General features: G+C 41.2%; 1 protein-coding gene across 1 annotated transcript; it reads right to left on the bottom strand.

Moving 5' to 3' along the window:
* Positions 1-376: 376 nt before the first annotated feature.
* Positions 377-23,252, bottom strand: flii (FLII actin remodeling protein). The gene is made up of 31 exons (XM_030058360.1): positions 23,118-23,252; positions 21,106-21,216; positions 18,394-18,465; positions 18,085-18,165; positions 17,098-17,345; positions 16,394-16,497; positions 15,937-16,112; positions 14,022-14,179; positions 13,186-13,270; positions 12,297-12,444; positions 11,946-12,076; positions 11,229-11,336; positions 10,617-10,721; positions 10,260-10,439; positions 10,007-10,089; positions 9,719-9,793; positions 9,384-9,467; positions 8,839-9,010; positions 8,160-8,267; positions 7,518-7,709; positions 6,954-7,052; positions 6,728-6,817; positions 6,380-6,519; positions 6,046-6,265; positions 4,945-5,099; positions 4,768-4,828; positions 4,501-4,629; positions 3,818-3,924; positions 2,843-2,948; positions 2,587-2,652; positions 377-2,458 (listed from the first exon to the last, which is right to left on the bottom strand). The coding sequence occupies exons 1-31, from the start codon at positions 23,178-23,180 to the stop codon at positions 2,324-2,326; spliced, it is 3,792 nt and encodes a 1,263-aa protein (XP_029914220.1). The 5' UTR covers positions 23,181-23,252; the 3' UTR covers positions 377-2,323.
* Positions 23,253-24,385: the final 1,133 nt, after the last annotated feature.

Raw genomic sequence — 24,385 nt, 5'->3', positions numbered from 1 at the left:
TGCAGTCAGGCAAAACTTAGAGACCCGAGCGGCGGTGAAGCTCATGTGCATCCCCCCGATCTGTAGCCATGGTGACTGGCATGTCAATCATGGGGTGAAATGGAGAAGCACGATAACAGCAAATCACATAACATCCTCCCTTTATGTGAAGTGACTAGGCATTTGTAGCCAATATAGACCTACACATGATGTGTTTTCTCATGTTTCAATTTTTTTTTAAGCCAACTTCGGTCTAAAGCTTTGAGTCGATGAATAAAATAAACTTAAACATGCTATATAAATTCACAATTGGAAGCCGCTCCAAACTAAATTTATGGCCTAACATTTGAATTATCACATGGTCAGAGGCATAATGGAGAAAAAACAAAACAAAGGATCATAGTGACGTGAAACTTTATTTTTCATATAAAATACATAAATAAAGCATCTGCAGGTGGCATCAGGAGCATGTGCACATAATCACCCACACGCACATACATACATAACTCAGCCAAACAAACACACCAACAGGCATACAATTCACCCAACAAAATACAGTATATAGAAACAATATGATGGTGGCTGCAGCTGTTTGTAAATATATCATTGGTATCTATCATAGCTATTTCTATAATCAGGTTCTTGGACCAATCTTTGCAGAATATACGGGTCATATGATCATGAGAAGCGCTGCAGCAGTTATGTGCTCCTAAAGTTCACCCTGGTGATACAGATCTACGATCAGTTTGACCTTTCATAACTCGTCTGTTAACCATTAGTTGTAAAAACAAAACTGCTCTGATCAGCGGAACCACAGGTCGCTTTACAGTTATCAAGATATGTCTCTAATATGATGCAGAAGATCTCCCATTAGGATTGTATTCGCATTGTCAAAAACACACCGAAAAAAAAAAAAAGTTATGAAAGCCTTTGTTAACAAGGCTACAGAAAATCAAGAAAAAAATGATTTGACAATTCGAATCCAGCCTGTGACAGACAGAAAAAAACAGTATTGTTACTATCATTTGATTCTCCCGTACTCTGCTGATTGCACACTGAAACAGCTCTGTCCCAAAGGTAAAACAAGGCTCTGTCCCACAGCTGCAAGCCTGGCATCCCGTCCTCCTCCCCTCAGATCAGGACCGCTGACCCCCGGCTGCCTGGTGTCAGCTGTTTCATCTGGCTGCAGTGCAACCCATCTGATCGTACCACAAGGACTCATTCACACAGGAAAGGCAAATCTGATATTTAACACTGTGATCATAACATGTTCCCCAAAACTAGCCAGTAATAAAATTCCCCTTTTTTTCCTGCGTAAATCCAGCTTGATATGCCTCTTAGGAAGCCTGACTCACATTCGAGAGGAAGTGAGAAGGGTGACCAATCAGACTGTGGGACGGGGGGAAAACCCCTTTTCAATGAAGGCGCCTGGGGTAAACACACACACTCACTCACACCCACACCAAGTACACTCCTCATGATGGAAGAAAAGACAAACAAAAATATAGACAAACATTCCTCAGAAAAAAAAAAAAAAAACAATGATAGTGCTGCTTCCTGTTCAGTCCCTCAGTGTCCACAAATGAATGATTAAAAAAATGAGAGTAACTGCCTCAGAGCCAACTTCACATGACTTGAGCAAAATGGCACTACAAAGTTGGGAGGAGTGCCCCCCATAGCGTTGAGCACTGGACCCTCGTCCTCTGAGACCTACACCATGCAGGGCAACGCCGTCCTCGCACATGCCGCAAGAAACCGGCGAGACGGACCGATATGTTAGCGGGGGACAGACACGTCTCCGTCCAGCTCTTTTATAAAACATCTGTACACCTTAGACCTATCTCAAAACATAAATCTCTTCTTTCATTCTGTTATTGTATTCAGGCCTGCTGCTAAAAAGCTTGTAGAAAAAATGTGCCGTTCTGCTTTCTGTCCCTCAGAGAGGAAGCAGAGGGACGGTCAACAGCCTCTTGCTCATTGGCACAGCTACACTATCTAAGAGACTAAAACTGTAATCAGAAAATTAAAGGAATTCCACCATGGCTGATGCTTACATCGTTGCTTTGCTAACAGGAAATCTCTTCACATTGTTTTTCTGTTATGTTTAGAGTTTTGGGAGGTGAGTTGTCCGTATTAAGGAGACATCAGCCTGGAAAAACATGCTACCTCTTTACAAGTAGACGACTGTGCAAGAGGCTGTTGAGCAGAAATGCTGAGCAGGACAGCGGAGGGGCTTTAGGTAAAGCTGTGCTAGGCAAAGACATCATTTTATTACTGGTAGAAAACTACATGGCAGCGAAACGTCTGTATGTCTGCGTGTGCATGTGGCTGAATGAGTGTGTGTCTATGAGGGGGGAGTTTTGAAGGCTCCCCAGGCGTGGAAGCAGCGTGTGAAGCAGTGGGGCTCGTTTCCCTTCCGGACCAGTCGCAGCTTCCTGGGATGTTCGGCGTCTTTAGAGCGCATGTGCTGGATGTAAACCTGCAGAGAAAATGTATGGGATTTGACTATGGGCACCCGTCAAATAAAATGCATGGACAGAGAAGCACATGTGCACGTAGAAATGCATGCACACACACACACACACACACACACACACTAGTGCTTACCTGGCAAGCTTTCAGGCTAAGCTTGATTTCCACCTGGCTGGTCTGGGTGCCGACCCACATGTAAACCTGAGAGAACAAAGAAGCAAGGAAAAGAAAGTTGTAGCGAGTGAGCATGACTGAAGAGTTTTACACTGCACTTTCTGAAACCATACAGTTCAACTCCTTTACAGAGGGTCACATCAGCTCAGTATGAAATGTTTTGTTAGATTTTATTTGGACTACTGTAAAAATGCTTTAAATAAATTCTCATTATCACCTCTTTGCCATTGTCCAGCAGCATGATGTCATCATCAGCCAAGTCATCCTGGCAAAAGTCTGAGCATTTCTCTGACACAGAGAAATAACCTTTCTCATTGGAACACCTGAGGGAGAAGAGAGGGAGGGAGAGAGAAAGAGATGATAGAGAGGGAAGAAGTGAAAGAGTTATAGAAATGGGAGAGATATTCATAATTTTCTCATAACCTCTAACTGGGTAACACTCTCCTAGTGGAGCAGTGCAACACAGAAAGATGGTCACCGAGTATTGGAAAAGAGACTCAAGGGGACATCCATTGACGTGATTCAAATGTATAGCAATATGGTTGCTTGATTATGGCAAAAATTATAATCACTGTTACTTTGGTCAGTATTGAGATCAAGATTACTTAACACAAATACTCACTGACTTTGGAAGCATCACACATTTGTTGAACTTTTTTTTAAGTCCCCATGAAATGACCTCACATGACTTCTACTTCCAGCGTATCTTAAATAGTGACATCATCCTGCACTAGTGGGTGTACATTACATTTTCAACCAATGAAACTAACTGATATCCTATTGGTTGCACTTGTGAATGATCCTTCCCTGCATTATGTTCTGCCCAGAATTCCTGTTTCAACAGGAACTACATAAAATCAGGAAAATAAGAGTCAATTTCATTGACTTTTTCTCTAATAAACACTGACAGTGGATTTCCTTGAACTGTAAATATAAACATGCCACAGCCTGGCTGAGAATGAGTTTGGCCTTTTAGCGCTGGATGTACAACACAAGACAAAACAAGCACATTGCTGCAAAATGTGGCACAATAACCGTTTTATTCCGTCTCTCTTGTTTTCATAATCGTCGGAAAGCAAAATAATTGAAATAAAGATCTATTAATTGCCCAGCCCCAACAGCAGCCATCTTTAAATGTTGAGAGTCCTATTCAAATTATTCTCAACATTTGGATGAGCCATATGAAACTCACCTGAAGAGTCGAGCGTATTTCATGTAATCTGCATCTTCATCATATGGCTTCTGACAACCAATCCCCACCCAGAAGAAGTTCTCTGGCTCCTCCCCCTCGTTAATCACCTGGGAGTGAGAGATGTTAAAGGTGCTTACAGACTGCAATACTCATTTAAAAAAAAAGACAAACATGATACTGATATTTAGTCATTGTTAGCGCTCTCCATGCACATTTCCCAGAGGGAAGTGGACAGACACTTCCACAGATAATAAGCTGCTTTAAGGGCCTCGACTGTCCCTTCTATACTGCAAATATAATTCTTACCAGCCTGTTAGGTTTTAGGGAAAATAACTCACAAAAAATATGGAAAGTGTATGATTATTTAAAGTAAATTAATATAAATTAGCCTAGGAAATTCTGTACCACTTTACAGTAAGACTTTCCCTATAAAGGCTTTATGAATGGTTTATAATTAGGTTGTAAACACTTTATAAATCATTAATGAACAAGTCATAACACTTTTCATATATTGATGCAAATAGTGAAGAAGAAAAGCATAGAAAGTGTTTCCAATCTAATTAATACCCTATATTATATCACTCATAACCCATTTATAAGGGTAGTCTTACTGTAGTGGTATCAGACTTTCCAACACTCCCACATAGGTACACATACTGGCCCATATGCACAGGCAGCCTTACCTGTTTGCTGTAGGTGTCGTCGAACATGCTGTTCATTATGTCCTCTGCCAGTTTGGCTTCATCAGGGTCGGCGGCTCTTCCCACCCAAGTGTAAACGATGCCCTGGTTGTCTGTGCTCTCAAATGGTACCTGCAGCAAACACACACAGAAGCCGGTGTCTTTTTGAATAGGAAAAATGAAAAATAACCTTTGACAAATGATACAGACAAGTCTGTGTAGGAAAAAAATGTATTTTGCACTTGGCTACCAATATTAAATAAACTCCACCTTGAGTATGAAGCAGAACTCGGAGTTGAGATTGCTGGAGTCTGTTCCAATCTGGATGGTCCTGAAAGAGAGTGATGAGATTTCACATGTTAAGGAAAGAGGCATGGAGACCTTTATGGAGGACAGAATCTCTCTCTCTCTCTCTCTTTCTTGTGGTAATATGTGGGGTGTGTTTACCTTGTGCAAAGAGCACTGCCATTGGTGCGTATGTGGTAGAGGGAGGGCTGGGCCGAGTCCGTCTTCTGTTTCCTCTTCCCTTTGTGGATGATGAACTTCCTCTTGAAATGGGACAGGAACTTGAGGTTCTCCTGCTGCTGGGTCATACGCACGACCTGTGCACATACAGGCTAGAGTTACACTTGTCATTTCAGCGCAATGGGTTTTCAGCGCCACATATGGAAATGGTCAGGCTCATGTTGCGATTAGAGCTCGATACAGTCTGGATTCAATCCAAGCACAATGTACATACACAGAATTTACAGTGAGAGCGAGGACAAAAAAAGATACAAATGCAGATAATCGCCACAGGGGAGACATAACAGCCATTTTCAGGCCAAGTGTGGAGATACTGCAATATGATCTCACTGAATCTAATTTACAGAGTTGTTTAACTGGGCAGATATTTAATGCTACCCCCAACCACTATGCTACTAATGAAAACTTTTTAATATTTATGTAAGATGAAAGGTAACACGTGGCCTACCCACAGGCATGTATCTGCCACATCTCAGCAAACAGCTCTCTTATTGTTACATCAACCAACTCAAAAGAGCATTTCATAAAAGTCCAAATGTCTTCGATACAAAAAGTCGGCCACTGCATCTTAATTCAGGCTTTCATGAACATACGTTTTATATCCTGAGGTAAATCGAAATATCTTGCTTCAAAGGAGCAGGAGCTAGCTTTTTATTGATATGTGCATATCCCTATAGCTTAAGTTAATTATGTAATTTATGTACATTTAGTTTGAGTGTGTGTATAAATAGAAGAAAACCAACATTTAGGACTATCATCGATCATAGACTTCTGTAGCCAACTCAGAAGGAGGAAGAAGAGGAAGAAGTCTAAGTGTTGTGCTTTGTTTTTGTTTTTTTGGATAGGTACTGAGCACTGCAATATGACAATAACACAAGACACATTCTCTTTAAAATACACAGGGAAAATATTGCAACTGACTCCGAGCTGACTGGAAACTGTGATTCCGGCACAGCCCCACTAACATTTCCTCTATAATTTGTTTGATTTTCAGTGTGTGTGCTTACAGATCTGTCACCCTACCTCCAGTTTTCCAGGGAACAAGCTCTCAAACTTCTTCTGAAGGGAGAAGGTGAAGGTGAGCCAGCCCATGTTGGACGCCTGCCTGCCCTGCCAGAAGTACACCACACACTGGAAGTCCTCCTCAGGCTGTTTGTCCTCCTCCTCCTCCTCCTCTCCTCCCTCACCCCCCCCTTGACCCTTCTTCTTCTCGTCCCCCTCATACTCCACTGGCACCCAGTATCTAAGGCCACATGGTTAGAGATTATAAGACATTAGAATAAAATAATAGCTTCTTTTAACAAATAGGACACAAATAAGGTAGATGTCACTTCAACACACAAACACACACCCCTACCTGCACAGGAAGACGTAGCAGTCCTGCGTGTAGAAGTGTCCAAACTCTTCCTCTGGCAGACGAGCAAACTTCTTGCCTTCCAACACAAATCCCTCCATTCCATCCAGGTCCTCGTTCCACTCTTCCATCATCTGTTCAGCCTACAGAGGAAATGTCATAATTCAGTGATGGGTGATTGTTTTCATTCTAGTTAAATTACATTGACATTATCTACACTGGAATTAACTATACAAGCAGAGGCTAATAGAAGGCCTATTTTTATGTTTCCCCTTCACTGGAACAAGGATTCATGTGGTAAGGTAAAGCCTTGTGTGTGTGTCTGTGTGTGCGTCTGTGTGTGTGTGTTACCTCAGTGAGGGGCATGGGTGGCTGCCTGGGAAGGAAGAGAGCTGTGAGGTCAGCTTTCATCTGGCCCTTCTGCTCTGCATCCTTCTTCACCTAGGAGAGAAAACGCATTTAACAACACACTTTCTGCACTCTTCAGGAACAAGCAGCCATGCCAGTATGCCATGCTTATCCAAGCATGCTTATTAATATTTCACTGCCTGTCCAGACAGACACACCGTTCACTGACCTTGCCCTGCAGATTGTCGTTCTGTTGTACAGTCTCAGCTGCTCTGGTGTAGTCGACCTTCAACACATCATCCCAGTTCTTAAACTTAGACTTAAACACCTGACAAGAGGAAGAGGAGAGGAAGAGGAGGGAATGGAGGGGTAGAGAGGAGAAGAGTTTTTGATAACGTGGACTGTTTTATAAAACTTTACAGTGACCTTCCAACAGCTTTAATCTTTGCTAGCTCATTGGGTGTGCTTCACAAAATCAAAAGAAAACAGGATAAGAGATAATCCAAACACACAAAGATATTAAACATGTTACAAAATGCAGCTAAAACGCATAGAGCTTACTGTTCAAGTTAATCTTATTGATTTTTTAAAATTGTTTCGGCTGTCCAAACAATTTCAGAAAGGTTGCTCCACAGTATACCTGCTTGCTAGCATAAATAGCCTAGGTGTGTTTGCATAGGTGCAGCATCAAGGGTGGTGTGTGTGTGTGTGTGTGTGTGTGTGTGTGTGTGTGTGTGTGTGTGTGTGTGTGTGTGTGTGTGTGTTTTTTTTTTCTGTCTGGATGCTGTGTTACCTGGCACTCGGTGCCCTCCAGGTTGCGGGTTACACAGGCATGTTTGGGCCGGTGCAACATGGAGCAGATCTCTTGGCCAAGTTTCAAGGCAGCGGCTCGGACCAGACGGGGAGATTTCCTCCCGATCCAGATGAAAACATCGGACCAGCAGTCCAGGATGTAAACACACTTAGTGTCCAGCAGAGACTGCAGCTGGAGAGAGGAACAGAAAGAAGGAAAACAGAAGGATGAGAAGGGGGGAGGGAGGCATAAAGAAACAGAAGATGTGAGGGAAAAAGGAGGCAGCGACAGAGGAAGGAAGGGCGGGAAATAGGAAGAAAAGAAGCATCAGAGGAGCGGGAGAGGAGGACAGGAGGAGGGAAAGAGGGAGTAGGCAAGGTCAAAGTCAACAAAAACTGAACTTGATAAACGTCAGAGAGATAGAACTTATGGCAGAGCTGTTACACTGAATTGCATTAGACTGTGCAGGTGTACCTAATAAAGTGGCCACTGAGTGTATTTAAAGCACTTTGGACAAAAATAATAATCCAAATAGTACAGGTTTTTTTTTGCACTGCACTGTTTGGCATTTGAAACGGCATTTTGTGGCCTTATTTCAAAACCATACCATGCTGCCTCCTAGTGGTTATCTTGCAGACCTACCAGTCTAAGCTCTGGCATGGTGTCCAGTTTGACCTTGCAGTCTTTGTGTTCCACTGACAGCTTGTAGTTAATCTGAGGCAGCTCCAGGTAGCCCAGACCCAGGCCCACCTACACACAAACAAAAAAGAAATACAACAGAGATGACAATTCAAATTTAACAGCTTCCCTGTCAGTGACCTTTGACCGTTTCAGTTTGACAGTGCACAGGTTTGGCACACATGACTTTCTCCTTGCCACATCAAGTAATACAAAGTGGGTGTCACACCAGCCTAGTTCATAAACTGTTTGCTTCATGATTGTGTGCCCCATTTGCACCCTGATGAAAACTAAGAGGTCATTTTTTTTTGTTTTGTTTTGTTTTGAATATATAAACTTACCAAGTCTGAATAAACACTTTTTACATATTTAATTCCTGCCCAATGCAAGAGTGCCTGAAATTAATCTCCTTCCTTGTTGATGATCTCAAACCGTTTTTCTTCAAGAGCACCTGCCTCTTTTTCCTTGAACTGTGCATGGCAAAGAACAGTCAACAAGCGCACCACTACCTCTTCTCACACATTGTTCACAGAACTGTTGTTGGCCTGTGGTCTTGTGCCTATGACCAAATCACAGCCATGCTGATATATAGTTTAACTGTACTCCCTTAGTATGGGGTAGCAGTAATGTGAGAAACCTTTACCTTGTATAGTTTGGGTCTGACAGGAGTGAAGTCATCTGGTACGTGCTTCTTGATCTCTTCTGGTTGTCCTCCCAGCGCCTCCCAGAAGCCTGGAGGCTCCTGGCTCTGTACCAGAGTAGTGATCTCTGCCTTCCCCTTACGCTCATTCTTATTAATCTTTTCTGCAAATAACCTGAGAGACAAGAACAATACACACACAAAGAGGTTTGAATTTCTGAACTGATGATCTGGAATCATTCCTTAACCTGAACCTTAACTCCAGGCCATCCAGAGCTAAGTGTTAAATAACCCCATGAAAGCCAATATGTTGACTGAGAACAACAAAAAGTGTGTACAACTGAGGGAAATCCAAATAAAATCCTCTTACTATGTAATCCTCAGGTCTGTGGCTTCTATATAACAATTCTAAGTTAAAGTCATTTGTCACGGAGTCACTTAGTCCTACTGAATGAGTTGCAGTATGAATAACATAGGAAGAATGTATGACTGGCAGTGGCTGCAAGGGGGGGGGGGGTCATAATAGTGTGACGTGTTTATGGTCTTACCTGGCCTTGGTGGTGCCGCTGAGTGTAGCGCTAGCTCCTCTCCAGACAAAAATTTCCAGCCCCGTGTCCAACAAGAAGACAAAACTACCACAGAAGGAAAAACAAGATGTTAGCTGCACAGCAATCATTGTCACAATAAAGAAGGAAGCATACACGTTAGAAAACATAAATTAAAAGAAGCTGCAAAGACAATTCATTAGATGGAAAAGTTTATTCCTATGAGAGTCAGTGTTCAAAGATGTGGCAGAATATGAATGTGACTGTTTATTGTGCAGTTTTTGTTCTGAAGGGTTCGTATGTGTGTGTGTGTGTGTGTGTGTCTGTGTGTTTCTTACCGTGGGTCAAGGGAGGAGGCTTTCAGAGGTACAGACTCCAGCCTGATGTTTTTCTTGCCATAAACTCTGTACAACCTGGAAAAAAACATAACATACAAGGGTTAAAATCAGACGAGAAAACTCAGACAAATCTTTAAGTTGAGCAGGCCCTTTTCAAAATAAAATGCAAACAGCCTTTTATAGGTGTTACAATAATAACAGAAAATAAAAGTCACTCCTAACTTGCATTAACAAGTTTACAATGACTAAAGAAGGCAAATACAAAAACAGGAAAAGTTCACAGCTTACCTGACAGAGTAGTTTGTGTCTTCTACAGTGTAGAAACCACTTGCTGTTCCTCCCTCAATGTAGGAGATCTCATTGTCAAATACCTAGAGCACAGACAAATAAAGCAAAGAAAAACTGTCAGTTGCAAAAGCGTGTAGTATTTCAGAAACGGGAAAATATCCTCAGCAGTTTTTCTTTTACTTGATTTTAAAGAATTCTGAATCTCTAGATTACTGCAGTATTTGCGTGAATGTGTGTGTTAGTTTCAGCGTACAGCAGTGAACTCCTCGCTCTCATCTCCCATCTCCTCCCGTATTGTCCTGCACTCGGCTCCCAGAAAGTTCCTGAGGTTGACAGCGTGGATGGCAGAGCCTGCCTTCTTGTCCAGTGTGGCATCCTGGCCGATCCAGTAGTAGATGTGCCAGTTCAACGCTCCGTTATCATCTAGGTAGGTCTACAAAGGGAGAGAGGATGATGACATGAAGAAAGAGGAATACGGGAAGAATGGTGAAGTAGAGGGAGGCACAAACAAAACAAAATCTCTCTGAAATGGGTCAAAAAAAAAAATCGGATGCTACAATACTAGATTACAGAAGACTAATTCAGTGGTCTCACAGGGCCTTTGTGTTACCTTGAGGATGATGTAGCAGTCAGCCTCATAGAACTTGCCATGGAAAGCTTCTTCCACCTGCATGGGAACAAAGTTCTCTATCTGCCACACCGTCACACCTGGAACCTGTAGGGAGAAGTGGTAAAGACAGTAATGTGTATATTTGAACAAGGAAGTTTATTTTCACACTTTCATAACACATTAAGTTGACTAAGAGCAGATCTGGGTTAGTAGAAGAAAGGTAACATACTGTGCATTTAATCACACACACCCAGGAGCTGCTCAGTGCTGCCATAATCTTGTATTGCTGAACAGGGAGCTGCTACTGAAACTATTTAGGGTTGGTGCCTTGCTCAGGGGCACCTTAATGGTTATTGTTGAGGGAGCAGCTAAACGTTCTGGTTACAGCTACTTTAATCTTAAGACTAAAGGATAACTAGACTAAAATATCAACAACGCAGCTGAACCCACTTAATCTTCTGAGCCTTCTGGAGGGCTTCTGAGTCTACTTCAATGACATATGGGATGTGTGTTGAGCAGTTCACTTGGCCACCTAAATAACATTCCTGCTCTCAACAACTCCCTTTTCCTCTCATCAAACATACACATGTACCCATGGTAACACACACATACCTGCCCCACGTCCTCCATGAAAAACTCAGAGTAATCCAGATGAGGCTTCTCCAAACTCTTGTCCCATCGCCGTGTTTTTAGATCCCCATATTTCAGGTCGCCGTTCTCCTGCAAAAATCACCAGAAGTTTAATAAAAATGCAAAAACAGAATATTCTATCCTCTACTTCCCTGACTCTTCCTCCTCAAGATGGTTTGACTGGGGGTTGTCAAGCACCACTGCATGGTAAAATCTTTGAAAATATTCAAAGTCCTAAGACCAGTGAAATCATGTGACAGAGGATGATCAACAGTCAAAGTTTGCTGGACATTTTTGTGAACCACTAAAAATGCCTCAGTAGTAGTGAAACAGTAATACTAACTGTGAGAAAGCTGGCTGGCCTATATTCCTCACAGTTGGTGAATTTTGATACTTTCATTTCAGATAATGCTGTGTCATGGCCATTTACTCTGATTCTTTTGCGCTGTGATTCTGCTCTAATGAATTTGGATGATATTCCTGCTCTGACTGTGTAAACCATGGATGTATTCATGGAAACGAAAAGAAAAAAATGATATAATGTAACACAACAGCCAAATTCTAACAGATGAGTGACATCATTTACATGTATTTTTAGCATGGGGGTGCGAGTAGAAAGTAATTAACCCACCTTAACGTTGATATTGCCATGTTCTTTGGCATATATGGTTAAATCATTATCATTTTCTCTGTCCTTACCTCCAAGTGCTTCTTCTCTTGCGCAACGTCGCTCATGCCCTTCAGCACCTGCTTTGCTTGGTCGTCCTGAGCAGAGTCCTTCCTCCTTCTCAACCTCATCTTTCTCGCCAGGGGGTCGCGGGGGCTTGCTCCTTGAAATGTGTACAAAGTCATTTTAACACATTTGTCAACATTAGGATTCAGAGTTCAGTCTCCAGAAAACATGTAAACACACGCACTCGCTTTATGATAAAAATAAAGTAACAGGCTAAACACATTTCTGTAAATGGTGTTGTCCATATGCATAAACACACAAACACACGAACACATGAACACACGCACGCGCACTCACACACGCACACACACACGCACCTCCTCCAGCAGCAGCTACAGTAGCGGGTGAGGCCCCGGCCAGCCGCAGCTGGTTCTGCAGGGAGAAGTCAATGTTGTACCATTCTGCTGTCCTGTCAACTGGCTTAGGAGGCATCACCAGGTTGGGGTTTTCACGCAGATCCAGAATCTGCAAAGAGGTATAGTGGAGGGAAGCCGTTTGTATGTGTGTGCACAGCAGGCAAGTGAGAACCAAGTCTAAAACTTGACACTTTATGCAATAAAGTGCTGTCTGGTGGATCATATATTTTTCCAACTGAACAGAGGAACCCAACAAACAAAGTCCAGTCACATTAAATTTCCAGGTTGTTTTCTTTCTATACAAGAGAGAAAGACAGTATCCATGATTGTCTATTGAATTGAATTGTATTATTAGATTCAGGCTACAAAAAGGCACTGCTCTGGCGTTATTTTGTTTTCAAATACTGGCAGCCGATTGGTCTATGGGCTCTGAAGTATCCATTTTGGATGGTCCTGGACATATTTATTGCTGATTATATACATAACTTTGTAACATCAGAAAAGGCTATTGCAGTTGAAGCACATTGGTTTAATATAATAAGTGTTTTTTTTTTTTTTTTTCTGACTGTGCCAAGAATATCTGAATTGTTTTGATTTCTTTGGCTCTCTCTGATTCATGCTCCTTGGTGGAGCTGCCAAGTTGTCAAAGAGTTTTAACCTACTGGCTTTACTTTACACAGGACAAATACAGGAATACAGGTTACTTTGATCGTCCTTTTCTGCAGCTTTGCATTTTTACACAGTGATCAAACCCAAACCAGCTCCACCATTATCCCAGCATAAAATTTCTGTAAGGATAGTTTGAGTCTAGTACTGTGAATGACCTTTGTGAGTAAGTTAAGTGCTGTACCTCTAAGTCTGTCAAGAAGTGGATTGCCTCGGGCAGCGTCACCAGACGGTTCTTATTCAGCACCAGCTTCTTCAGCTTACCACACCTAAATAATAACACAAACCACACATTTACATAGACTTATACTTACCAGTGATAAAATGTGCCATATAAAGGGAGTCAGTCAATGCCAATATCAATTAACAGATCTAAGATGTGGCTATGTGAAATGTACAAACTCTGACTAGTGCTTTACATGGGCACTGTCATGTAGGGGCACACATTAAATGAGGGCAACTGCAATCATACAAAAATGTCCCAGTGTATAGCCTGCGCCATGCTATGTGTACAACCAAGGCTACCATAAAAAACACTGACATACTGCAGACAGCCAGTACAACATTTACTTCCACAAATAAAGAACTACTTATAGCACTAAGACCTGTCATTAGTCAAATGTCAGTGTTGCTGACAGTACACTGGTTGTTTCCTCTTAAGCCTGGGCCACATGGGCCACCAAACAGTTTACTCAGAAAAAAAGCAAGTATAAGCAATGTTTAACATCTAGTAAGCATTATTGACTAATGCTGACATTTCAAAGTAGTTTAAAGCTCTTCCGTGAGCTCTCATGTCAAGACGCACAACCCCCACTACTTGTTTTGCCATCGAACATTTACTAAGACACCAAAACAGCAGATAATGCACCTTTTCCTCAGAAAGACAAATATTACATGGCTCATAGAAATAGTGAAATGACAGACCACCAATCTAACAATGCAGGAGAATTGGCAGGCAATCAATATGAGTAAACCTAATCTGTGTGTGTGTGTGTGTGTGTGTGTGTGTTTTAAGTCTACCTGCAGAGCCCCTCGGGGATGAGCTCCAGGTTGTTGTTGGCAGCCATGAACTCGGTGAGGCTGGCCAGCTTGCCCACTCCTGTTGGAATCCCATCAAAGTCCAGCTTGTTGGAGTTCACATACAGCTTCTTCAGTTTGGACAGCTTACAGATTGCAGACTGCATTGAAACACAATAACAGATATTTTTCAGATTGCACAAATTTTACTGGAATGTGCATGAAAACAGCCAATTGGGCAACAATCAAGTAATATGGCTATACATCTCATCAGACTGTAAATCGCTCTTTTAACCAACCTTGCAATAGCTCTCAAACAGAGCAATACATTTTTCATTTTTAGTCATTTAGGTGATGCACATATCCAAACCAAGAAGTGATTCAGTATTTTACTAAGTGACATTTCAACAAAGGACATGATTACTAAGTATGCATCGATTTAGTGGTGGAATATCAGTAACGGCGCATATTGGCCCTGTTGACTGCCACTGGCCTAACAGCCAATAAGATGATCACCGATGGCAGTGGCTGATATTTATCCATCCATTTCCTCCACGGCTTGAGACTAATGGTGTCCCGTTGACGAAAAACTGTGTTTCTGATGGACACTTTCAAGACAAAAGGGGATTTTTGGGGACTTTATTACCATTATTATTATGCCTTCCACTTAGAAAATGAAAAACTAGATCGAATGCACATCTATAGCGACTAAAACAAGTGTGCTCCACTGCCAGGCGCCAACTACAACTGTGCATCTCTTCTCTTGCTGTTACTGCTAGTAATCACTGGCTGACCCCTTAGTTGCCTGAGCCTTAAGATCCGAGAAAAATATGTTTATTCTGAAATGATCTCGCAGTACTGATCATTTCCCCCATGAAGCAAGAAAAACACACTGTGCTATTTAGAAAGTAAATGGAGGCACTGTCGCAAATGAAAGTGACACACGAACCAACTTCAGGGAATTACGTTTCACGTCCAAGTCTGCCAACAAGTCAGGACTGAACAAGGACGAGGAGTGACATCCGAATCTGAGTTGGAACAGGGTCACAATTTCCCATGACCTTGGTCTCACTGAGCTGCTGTCAGCTCCTTGGTATCATTAGAGGTTGCATCAAGTTACATTATTATGCATTCAAGCTCTATTCAGTAAAAATGAGTATTGGTTAAAGATAAATGTGTTTAAATTTAGCAAAACTTTTGAGTGAGTTATTTTTTAGAACAAGAAAAGAAAGAAAGAAGGTTATATTAAAGATTGTTTCATAAATTTGTTTGACTGAATTTGTGCTCATTCAGAGAAAGTATAATGAAGGCCTAAATCTATTCAGTTTAAAATAACAACTTGGCCGATAACAATATTTTTAAAAAATCGGTATCGGCCCAGTATTTCACAATCAGTGCATCCCTAATAACCACTTCTACACATACAGAGACTGCTGTGGACACTGAACACGTATTTTTGCCTATGTGACCTTTTCTCTAAACACTAGACCAGCCTGTAAATGACCGATGATTTCCTAAAAGAGTCGGAAGATCATAAGTAGGCAAGTTAAGCAAGTTCAAAAAAGATCAACAGGAGAAAGACAACCATGCAGACTGAAATGCAGCCATACGACTCCAAGAGAAGACGGAGCAGGAAGCAAGCATCATTCCCACTGGACACTGACCTCTACAGTGCAACGCTTTTTAATCTTTTTTTTAATATTGTGAGCAGGAAAAAGGCATATTATTTTTAAGAGTACTAAGATTGAACATTATTTTAATATTGAAAGGCCTCAATGCAAGAAATATCCCTCAGGGAATTTTCCTCAGGATTAATAAAGTATACATCTATCTATCTATCTATCTATCTATCTGCTGAACACAGGTAGTTAGAATGAAGGTGCATTGTGGAGACAGGTGTGTGATGTATCTTCCTTACAGGCAGCGAGGTGAGCTGGTTGCGGCTGAGGTTGAGAGTCTCCAGCTGGGTCCACTGGTCGATACAGAGGGAGAGCTCTGAGATCTGGTTACTGCTCAGGTTGAGTCTCTTCAAACTGCCCAGTGAATAGAGGCACTCTGGTACCCGAGTCAGATCATTACATGACAGGTCCACATCTGGGACAGACACAAGGAAGAGAGGGTGACACTGTCAGTGACAGGGACTGCCAGTGACACAAACGCACACTGAGTATGTCACTGGCAGTCCCAGTCTAGAATCTGAGTCAGGGATAGTGAGAGGCAGAGACCGAGGATACATGTAGGTGTACGTGTTTGTGTAACTCTGTATGAGCCAAGAAGTACATGCAGGGTGGAAAATGTGTCAGGTCACTACACAAGTGGTCTGGGAGGGATAAGATGATGCATATAGACAATGAGTGTGAGTGGGTGTGTGGTACCTGCTAAATGTGTCAGTCCCTCAAGGCTGGTGGGCATGTTGCTCTGGGTCCTCTGGGTGTTCCTCAGATGGAGAGTCTGTAGTGCCACCATGGCTGGCAGCTGGCTGCTCAGACACAAACACCCAGACACAGTGGGCTGACAGTTAGAGCAGCATTTAAAAACAAGAGTATAATGTTGTTTCATGACTGACATTTTAATGCATATATTAATATGTATGTATTACACAGAGTGCATAGTAACATACATGGCTGGAGAAAGTAAGACTTCACTGACTCCTGACTCTTGATTCCTGTTACAACTGCAGTTCTGTGGTGGCACATTATTGTAATCCAAATGAATGAAGAGAAGAATTGAAACACGTAGTAAAAAATTAAATATTTATTTTGAATCCATTAGGAAACAGTGCATGGAGGGCATCTGACAGCAATTCAGTCAATTCTGACATCAGCACGCATGCTTTTTCCTACATGCACTAATGGAGCTGAAATCAATATTTTAGTTTTTGCAAGATGTTTCCATTCTTCTCTTCATTTTTATGGAACTAAATATTGCTAGTCTGGAAGCTCCTTACCCACTGTTTCTGATCCGGGCACATTAATGTTGTAATTAAGAGAGCCACTAAAAATAAGGTAATGACGGCATCGATTTAGGCACTACAGTTTGAAAATCAAAGAGATGCAGGAACTCTGGCATGTGTCTGTACCGCAGTTGGGCGTGCATCAGTGGGTTGTTGTTGAGTATGAGTGTCTGCAGGTGGACCAGACGTCTCATCTGTGGCGGCAGGCTGTCCAGCTTGTTGTCGCTCAGGTCCAGATACAGCAGGTCTGTCAGGTTGATGAACAGCTGGTTGGGGATGGAGTCGATGCCGTTGTGGCTCAGATTCAGCACCAGCATGTTCCTGCTGTTCTCTAAGTCCCTGGGGATCTCCGTCAGCTGGTTGTAACTCAGATCCTGATGGGAAAAAGGAAATGATTTTTTGATGTGCAAACCCAATTTCTTTATCAAGACAAAGGGTTCAAATCAAATGAAATAAGAGGGATCAAAAGAAAGTTAGAGCAAGTGCAGAAACAAGTATCAGCACTGAAAAAAAGTGGGCTACACATAGGGATTCATGTTAAATAGTCTGAATCATTTCCACATCCCACACAATAGCCAAATTTACAGCATGTCCTTGCACTAAGAGTTAACAAAAAAAGAATGGAATAGGTCCAAGCCCCTGCTGTACATCTCTGAAATGGAGCAACCCTATCTTATAAAACTGGATTAAGGACTGAGCCTGTAATTGACACCTGGGAAACAGCCTGCGGAGCCAACATAGTTCCGACCTGACCTTGCTTTATCAAGCATGGCTTGGCAGGAGAATAATGGCACAGCCAACTTCAAAACTTGCTTACTGTCCTACGCATATTTCACTGTGCCCTGCCCCACCCTCTGGTGAAATAAAGATACTAGTGTGGAGAAAAGCAATTACAGCAGTGAGTCACTCCAGTGGAAATATCGCTGTGGAAAGAGGAAGGGGTCAGGAAAGGCCTGATAGAGCTGTAGAGAGTAAAGGCAATGGACCATGAGAGCTTAAGGAAAGGGTGTTGCTGAATAAGAAGTCATCAAGTCAAAAGGTGTGGTGAGGAGAGAAAGGAAGACTCAGGGACAGAGTTGGTGAGTGATTATGCGTTAAATCTTATTTGTGTACCAGCACAGAGAGGTCATCGAGCTGAAAGATGTCATCCGGGACACCAGAGTTTTTCAGGTTGTTGGCTCTGGCCACCACTGCCTGCAGACAAAATGAAACATGTTTGTGACGTCATTATATCTTAGTGTAAATTGGAGATTCATATGAAAAAATCTATAACACTGCACAAACACAAAACAAAGTAAAAGGGTCACTGTGAAAACTGAAATCGATTAAATTAAGAAATTACGGACTATGTTGTGGTTAGATGCTGGAATACAGTGTGTAAGAACATATCCAAGTATATGTTTTTGCATGTGTGTTAGTTACCCGTAAGTTTGGTAAGCTGGACAGTTCTCCATGTAAAGTAGTCAGGCTGTTGTGACTGACTGAAAGATGCTCCTGAAGAAGGAAGAAAAGCACAGAGGGCTTTCAAATACAAATACACAGGACAATGACTACATACACAAATAACACATTGTATCTAAAACCACAGTGACACATGTGTGCCTGACAAGGTGGACTGATCTCTGTTGTGAAATGCACCGCTTACACTAATACCATGTTATATAATAACAGTATTATCTCACTGCAAACAGGATAAAATGCAGGGCAGATGTTCAGGTAAACACAGTCTGGACACTGTGACAGTGATAACAGATTAATCTTATTTACTGACACTATGTAAGATCAAGCACTTTAGCACAGAGATCATCTTATAACTGAGGCCTGCTGATCATAGATTTAGGAGGTTTAGATTGAGTAATCCTGTCAGAGATATTCAGGATTAAAGCATAGGTGTGGGTATGTTGTCAGTATGGTGGGGCTGTACTGTTGGTGTGATGTCCTCCATGGCCCAAACTTCTAAATTAATCAACACTTGTATGTTTCTTAGTAATCAAAGAGAGCAATACTGACGTCAGCAGTGAGGCAATACAGGATAAATCTGAATTGATAACATAGTAGACCATGAGGAATTATAGTACTGTTACTGATAATACCAGTATTATCACCAATACCACCACTAATACTAAGGATATTGTTAATAATTGTACTACCAAAGATTTCTTTAACTAATAGTAACAATGTCAAAAAATTCCATTGTCTTACATCTATCTTACCCATGCTGTTCACAGTTTATCAGAGAGTTTAATTTATGCTTTTTAGGACCTTTTAAGACATATTTCAGTACAATTTAAGCCTTTTTTTTTTTTTTAATCATCTTTTTCTTAGTAAAATAAGCATTTCAAATATAAAGATCCAGTTGAGAGGTCAGTTTTGGTAAGAATACAGTAGGCTATTAACTACCATAGATTTCATTTGTACTATTGCCTGCTTCAATGAGTAGGGTAATGGTTTTCTCTGGAAGTCTTCAATCCTTGATACTGATAGGTTCAGCTAAAAACATAAAATACTTAGAAATAAAACTTGAGCCCATATGCACGGAAAAGATTTTGAAAAATCTGAAATATTTTGCCCCCAAGTTGAAAATCCTAATCAAGTCAGAGTCAGAGACAGCTCATAATCCTTAAACTGAGAGACTTTCTGCATACAGGTACACCTGACTCCTTATGTTGAAGTTCTCATGGCTGTTTGCACAAATCACATGTAGAGTAATGGCATCAGGTCAATCTAGTTAAATTCTGAAGTATTGGCTACAGGTCTTTTTAAATCAGTCCTAATCCATTTATACATATATTTAATTCCGCAGCTCTACTTGTGTAATCTGACATACAAAGCATTTGCTGTAAACAAGTGTCACCCACCACTTGCAAAACTGTTTGAAAGCAGCTGGGAAGCAGTCATGTCTGTGGTTGGGAAGTACATTAAACTGAAGAGAGAAACAGTCAAAGAGCTAATTGTGGGTTCCTGTTTGCAAGGCAAGTATTTCGAGGGCTGGCAGCAGATGAGCTAATTACTGTACTATTAATTTAATTGGGTACTCGAAGAGACACCATTCGAAGGAATACAAGGACTCACAAATAGTAGCTCACAAGAAGTCTGTGCCCAGGCAGCAAACATTAGAGGATGTGCTCCACACAAGATAAATTACAGCATTACAACAAAAAGGGTAAAGAAAAAAAATCTTTAAAAAAAAAAAACAAAACAAAAAAAAACAAGGAGTATACTGAAATTAAATTGATTATACTGGATGAGGAACCATTTTTGGAGGCAAAAACTGAACTTTGGCCATGTAAAGAGCATTTCACATCCTGCACTCTGCCACTCTAAAACATGGTACGTGAAACCTTAGTTTACCTGTAAGATGTGACTGCCATTAGTTTCATGGCAGTCATTTGTAGCTTTGACATCTGCAGCATGTCACTGCTGAGTTTAACTGCACAGTGGACTAACATATGCTTTACTATGTGCAGTGTTGGAATCTAACACTAAAATGAGTAAACTGGATCAGAAAATCCCAAGTTATATGTCCGGACAAATAGGTAAGTAATCCTTTGAGGAGAGGCTTGATGTATACTGGCTCTCATCTTTTCTCAAAGCGCTTGTGAGGGCTGTTAAGTATTTTCTGGTTAAAGCCCAAAGCAGCTAGTGAACATCAATATTCACTGTTGATCCCAACATTACTGATTTGCCAACTGTATTATAAGAATAAATTAGGACCAACAATTGGTAGTCACCACCCAAAAAGCCTTGTAGAGTAGTAGTAAAATAGGAGTTCATCTGGTGGATGGTGTTTATTTCCTCCCATGCATGTTCCACCAAAAAATTCATATTCTTCAAACAACTGAATTTCTTTCTGAGATTTTATTATTTTGATCTGAAACTGCATATGTGTAATCATATGAAAGCTTTTCCTCCCTTTTTTTTCGTTCCTAGGGGTAAAACCTTCCAAGCCCTCAAAACTACCTATCCATATTCACAATTACTCCAAACTTGTGCAGATTTTGATCTGTTATTTCATTTATTCAATCTAAATTGATTATATACACTGGAGCATCTCTACAACTGTGGCGAATTAAAGTCCCCATGCAAAGGTTATAGTCCCAGCTAATAATTAGCGACTAGGTCAGAGAGTCTCACCAGTTTCTGCAGAGAGGCCAGCTCCTCTGGGAGGTAACAGAGTCCTGTCCTGTTCAGCTTCAGCCATCGCAGGCTGCTCATAGACTTGACATGTTCTGGAAAATAACCACCCTGTAAAGAGAAGAAAGTGTGAACAAGGATCTAAAAAGAGGCCGTGCTATGTATACCCTAACATTTTATCAATACATCACTGTAAAATTAGCTGTCAAGATGTAGCAACATCTACCAGCAACAGTAACATCAATGATAATCAAATAATCTGTGAGGAAGGTCGTAAGGGTATGGCAGCTGAGCCCAAATGAGTTTTGACATTCAGCACCCTTTATTGTCCAGGTGACATGGCATACAGAACAGGGTTGCATGATATGGACAAAATGTCATACCTGGGTGTTTGCCAAATATCTCGGTAGTGATATGATATGATATGACTATGGTTTCACATTTATTTAAAAGTGTAAGTGTTGCAACAGTGAAAATTGAGCATTCTTCAAAAAGCAGCATTAGAAAATGCAGTTATTTTATTGATCAGAACAGACCAATCTCTGTCTTAGGGCCAACCTTACCCCTAAATTTGATTTTGTCCATATCATTGCCGTTTGAGTTATTACTAACTGACATGTTCATATCTAGATAATGATATGATAACAATACATCATTCAGCCCTAATACAGAACACTGTTATTTTCTAAAATAATTCGAGCCTGAAGTACGGACATGATCTAAACAGGTTACTTATAAAACTCTGAGAGCAAAGCCAGGGCTGTGTCCTTCAACTTTGAAACCTCTTTGTTCTGAAGTGTCAACAAAATCCGACAAGAAGCCGAATGGGTATGTTAAACTAATATCTAACAAAGTAACCTATTTCCAACTCGTGTGTGTGTGTGTGTGTGTGTGTGTGTGTGTGTGTGTGTGTGTAACTGCAAGATTAGAGATGAAGTCATCACCCTCTTTTGACCTCACTGGCATTGTCAATGGGTGTGACAGCACAAATCTGGCAAAGTGTAGTAAGTTCGTTTTTAGCTTTTTTGTAAAGGCGATGGAGCCAGATGTGATGTTTTGCCCTTACAATGTCCTGGACTTGCCAAACCTGCCAATAAGCAGAAACAATTTGCCTGCAATGTTAGCTGCTAAGGTTGTATACCTAACCAGTCTGCAGAGGTTTTAAGCTTAGAAAGTGTTTAGCAAATTAAATAATGCAAATCTACACTGACTAAAATGTGTTTTGACTCCACAGGCAAATGAGCACATTAGCTCCTCACTCTGATTGTACAGCTTTCATACCGACAAGGCAGCTAAGCACAAAACACACAGTCAGTTCTGTCAGTCCAGACAAATGGCAGATCATGCCAGCTGTCACTGCTCCCAGTCCGACTGCTTTTCCTGTCTTACAAACTAAGCTTGCTATGTGGGTCAAAATAAAAAAAAAAAAAAAAAATGACGACATTAGCTGGCTACTGCCACCAAAACTACCTTGTTGAGTTTTTGACCACGACTCAAGAGGTTTAACCCAACTTAATTCTGTCTAAACTTTACTAAAACTGTCTGAATACATACACGGAGCTTATACTGTGTACCAAACATGATAGCCAAAGTTAACGTTAGCCAACAATAAAGTGAAATTAGCTAAACTGCCGTAAAACTAACAGTTAAGTCCAATTTATTCTAAACTCTAAAAAAGAGCCAGCTGTAAGCTAAGCAAATTAGCATTCCTGGCTAATTCCGCAAAACAGACCTATGCTAGTACTGTGGTTAACACCGGACAGGACGCTGGTAGTCAAGACATGACTGACTCTACTTTGGCCATGTCATACATTATGACAACTGGCTAACGCCCAATGCTGGTAAGCTAAACTCGTAAGCTAATGTTTTAGCGAGCTCAGCCGTTAGCTTACAATAGCGTCGCTGTGCTGCCTGTGCCGCTTAATGGGCTGAGCTTCGGCTAGCTAGCTGAGCGTAATGTCAGCAACATAATTATCCATAATAAATCCACAAATAATGCCTAAAAACCTTACTTTGAAGTCGTTTCCACTGAGGTCTACCCCCCTTATAAAGGGGAGAACTCCGGTGGCAGCCATTTCTCGTTCAGGATCTCAGCCGCTCAACCCTCACCAGTCTATTTTGGTCTGGAAGTGGAAGGAAGGGCTGTCTGCAGGCTGTGAAAAACACCAAGGAGTAGACAATCGCGTCACCCATGAGTCTACTGCTCATGCGCAATGCCAACAGTGAGACGCCAGTTACTCACTGCGCTTGCGTAAAACCCTCCGGGGCTGATTGACTACAACGTTGTTGTCCGCTCCTTTATTTTTACTCCGAGGCCGCCGCTGGTGGCTGCGCAAAGCAGTGCACTCCCCGCTGACAGCCCCAAACTGACGGGGACCGCACATCCAGGCTATTGCACTTAACTACAGTGAAACTAAAAATTGAAACTTAAAATTTTAGTTAATGTAAATAAAATAAAGCGGAAAATTAAAACTAATGCTATACAAAACTAACTAAAATAAAATAAAAATGTACAGAGAATGTCTTTAGTCAGTTGGGTAAAATTTATCACCACAACAAAGCATGAGGAGGCGATGGTGCATAATGTTTATTGAGACTGGGACGTCATGACTGTATAAGTAAAAGTATAAGTCATTGTGTTTGTATTGTAATACCTATTCTGAACTTCTTCAGTCTTGCCCTTGACCCCTCCATGCCCACCTCCATATTACAAAAATAATAATAATAATAATAAAAAAGCTAAAACTAATACTGAAACTAATTTAAAATAAAGTGAAACGAAATATGTTTAAACTAAACATAAACAATAAACACTCAGCTAAAACGAGCAAAGCCACTCTGGAAACTACTGAATCTAAACTTTACTGAGAACAGAACTGAAAATTAAATAAAAACAAATAAAAACAAATGAAAAATACAAAGCTATAGTAACTCTGCCTCACATGCTTAGTCGGAGAGCAGCAGCAAAGTCCTGACACTCAGTGATACCCAAGACAGTCTGCAGAGACTGTTAAAAAAGAAACAAACTATAATGTAGCCTACACAATTATACTAATCCAAACTCTCCACATCAAACACGGGGAAATCTCTGCCCAAACCTGACGATAATCTGAAAGAATGGACTAGTTTGATGAAGTATTTACTCGAAAAACTGAAGTGCCTTTGAGGTTGAGGTTCATTTGTGAATAGCTCTGACTAACGCCTGAAAGATAAGATTCGTGTGTCACGACGTTATTTGTGTAAAAAGACTGAGCTGCTGACTAGCTCTATGGTGGTGACA

The sequence above is a fragment of the Myripristis murdjan genome, chromosome 8 (assembly GCF_902150065.1).
Source record: "Myripristis murdjan chromosome 8, fMyrMur1.1, whole genome shotgun sequence".
In the NCBI taxonomy this organism is placed as follows: domain Eukaryota; kingdom Metazoa; phylum Chordata; class Actinopteri; order Holocentriformes; family Holocentridae; genus Myripristis; species Myripristis murdjan.
This window is presented reverse-complemented; position numbering and strand designations above follow the sequence as displayed.

Excerpts from the sequence above, each read along its gene's own strand:
- flii (XM_030058360.1), bottom strand. The coding sequence starts at position 23,180 with ATGGCTGCCACCGGAGTTCTCCCCTTTATAAGGGGGGTAGACCTCAGT. Across the intron at positions 18,166-18,393 it reads CCAGCTTACCAAACTTACGG|GCAGTGGTGGCCAGAGCCAA; the intron begins GTAACTAACACA and ends TTTTGTCTGCAG. Across the intron at positions 3,925-4,500 it reads ACGACACCTACAGCAAACAG|GTGATTAACGAGGGGGAGGA; the intron begins GTAAGGCTGCCT and ends TCTCACTCCCAG.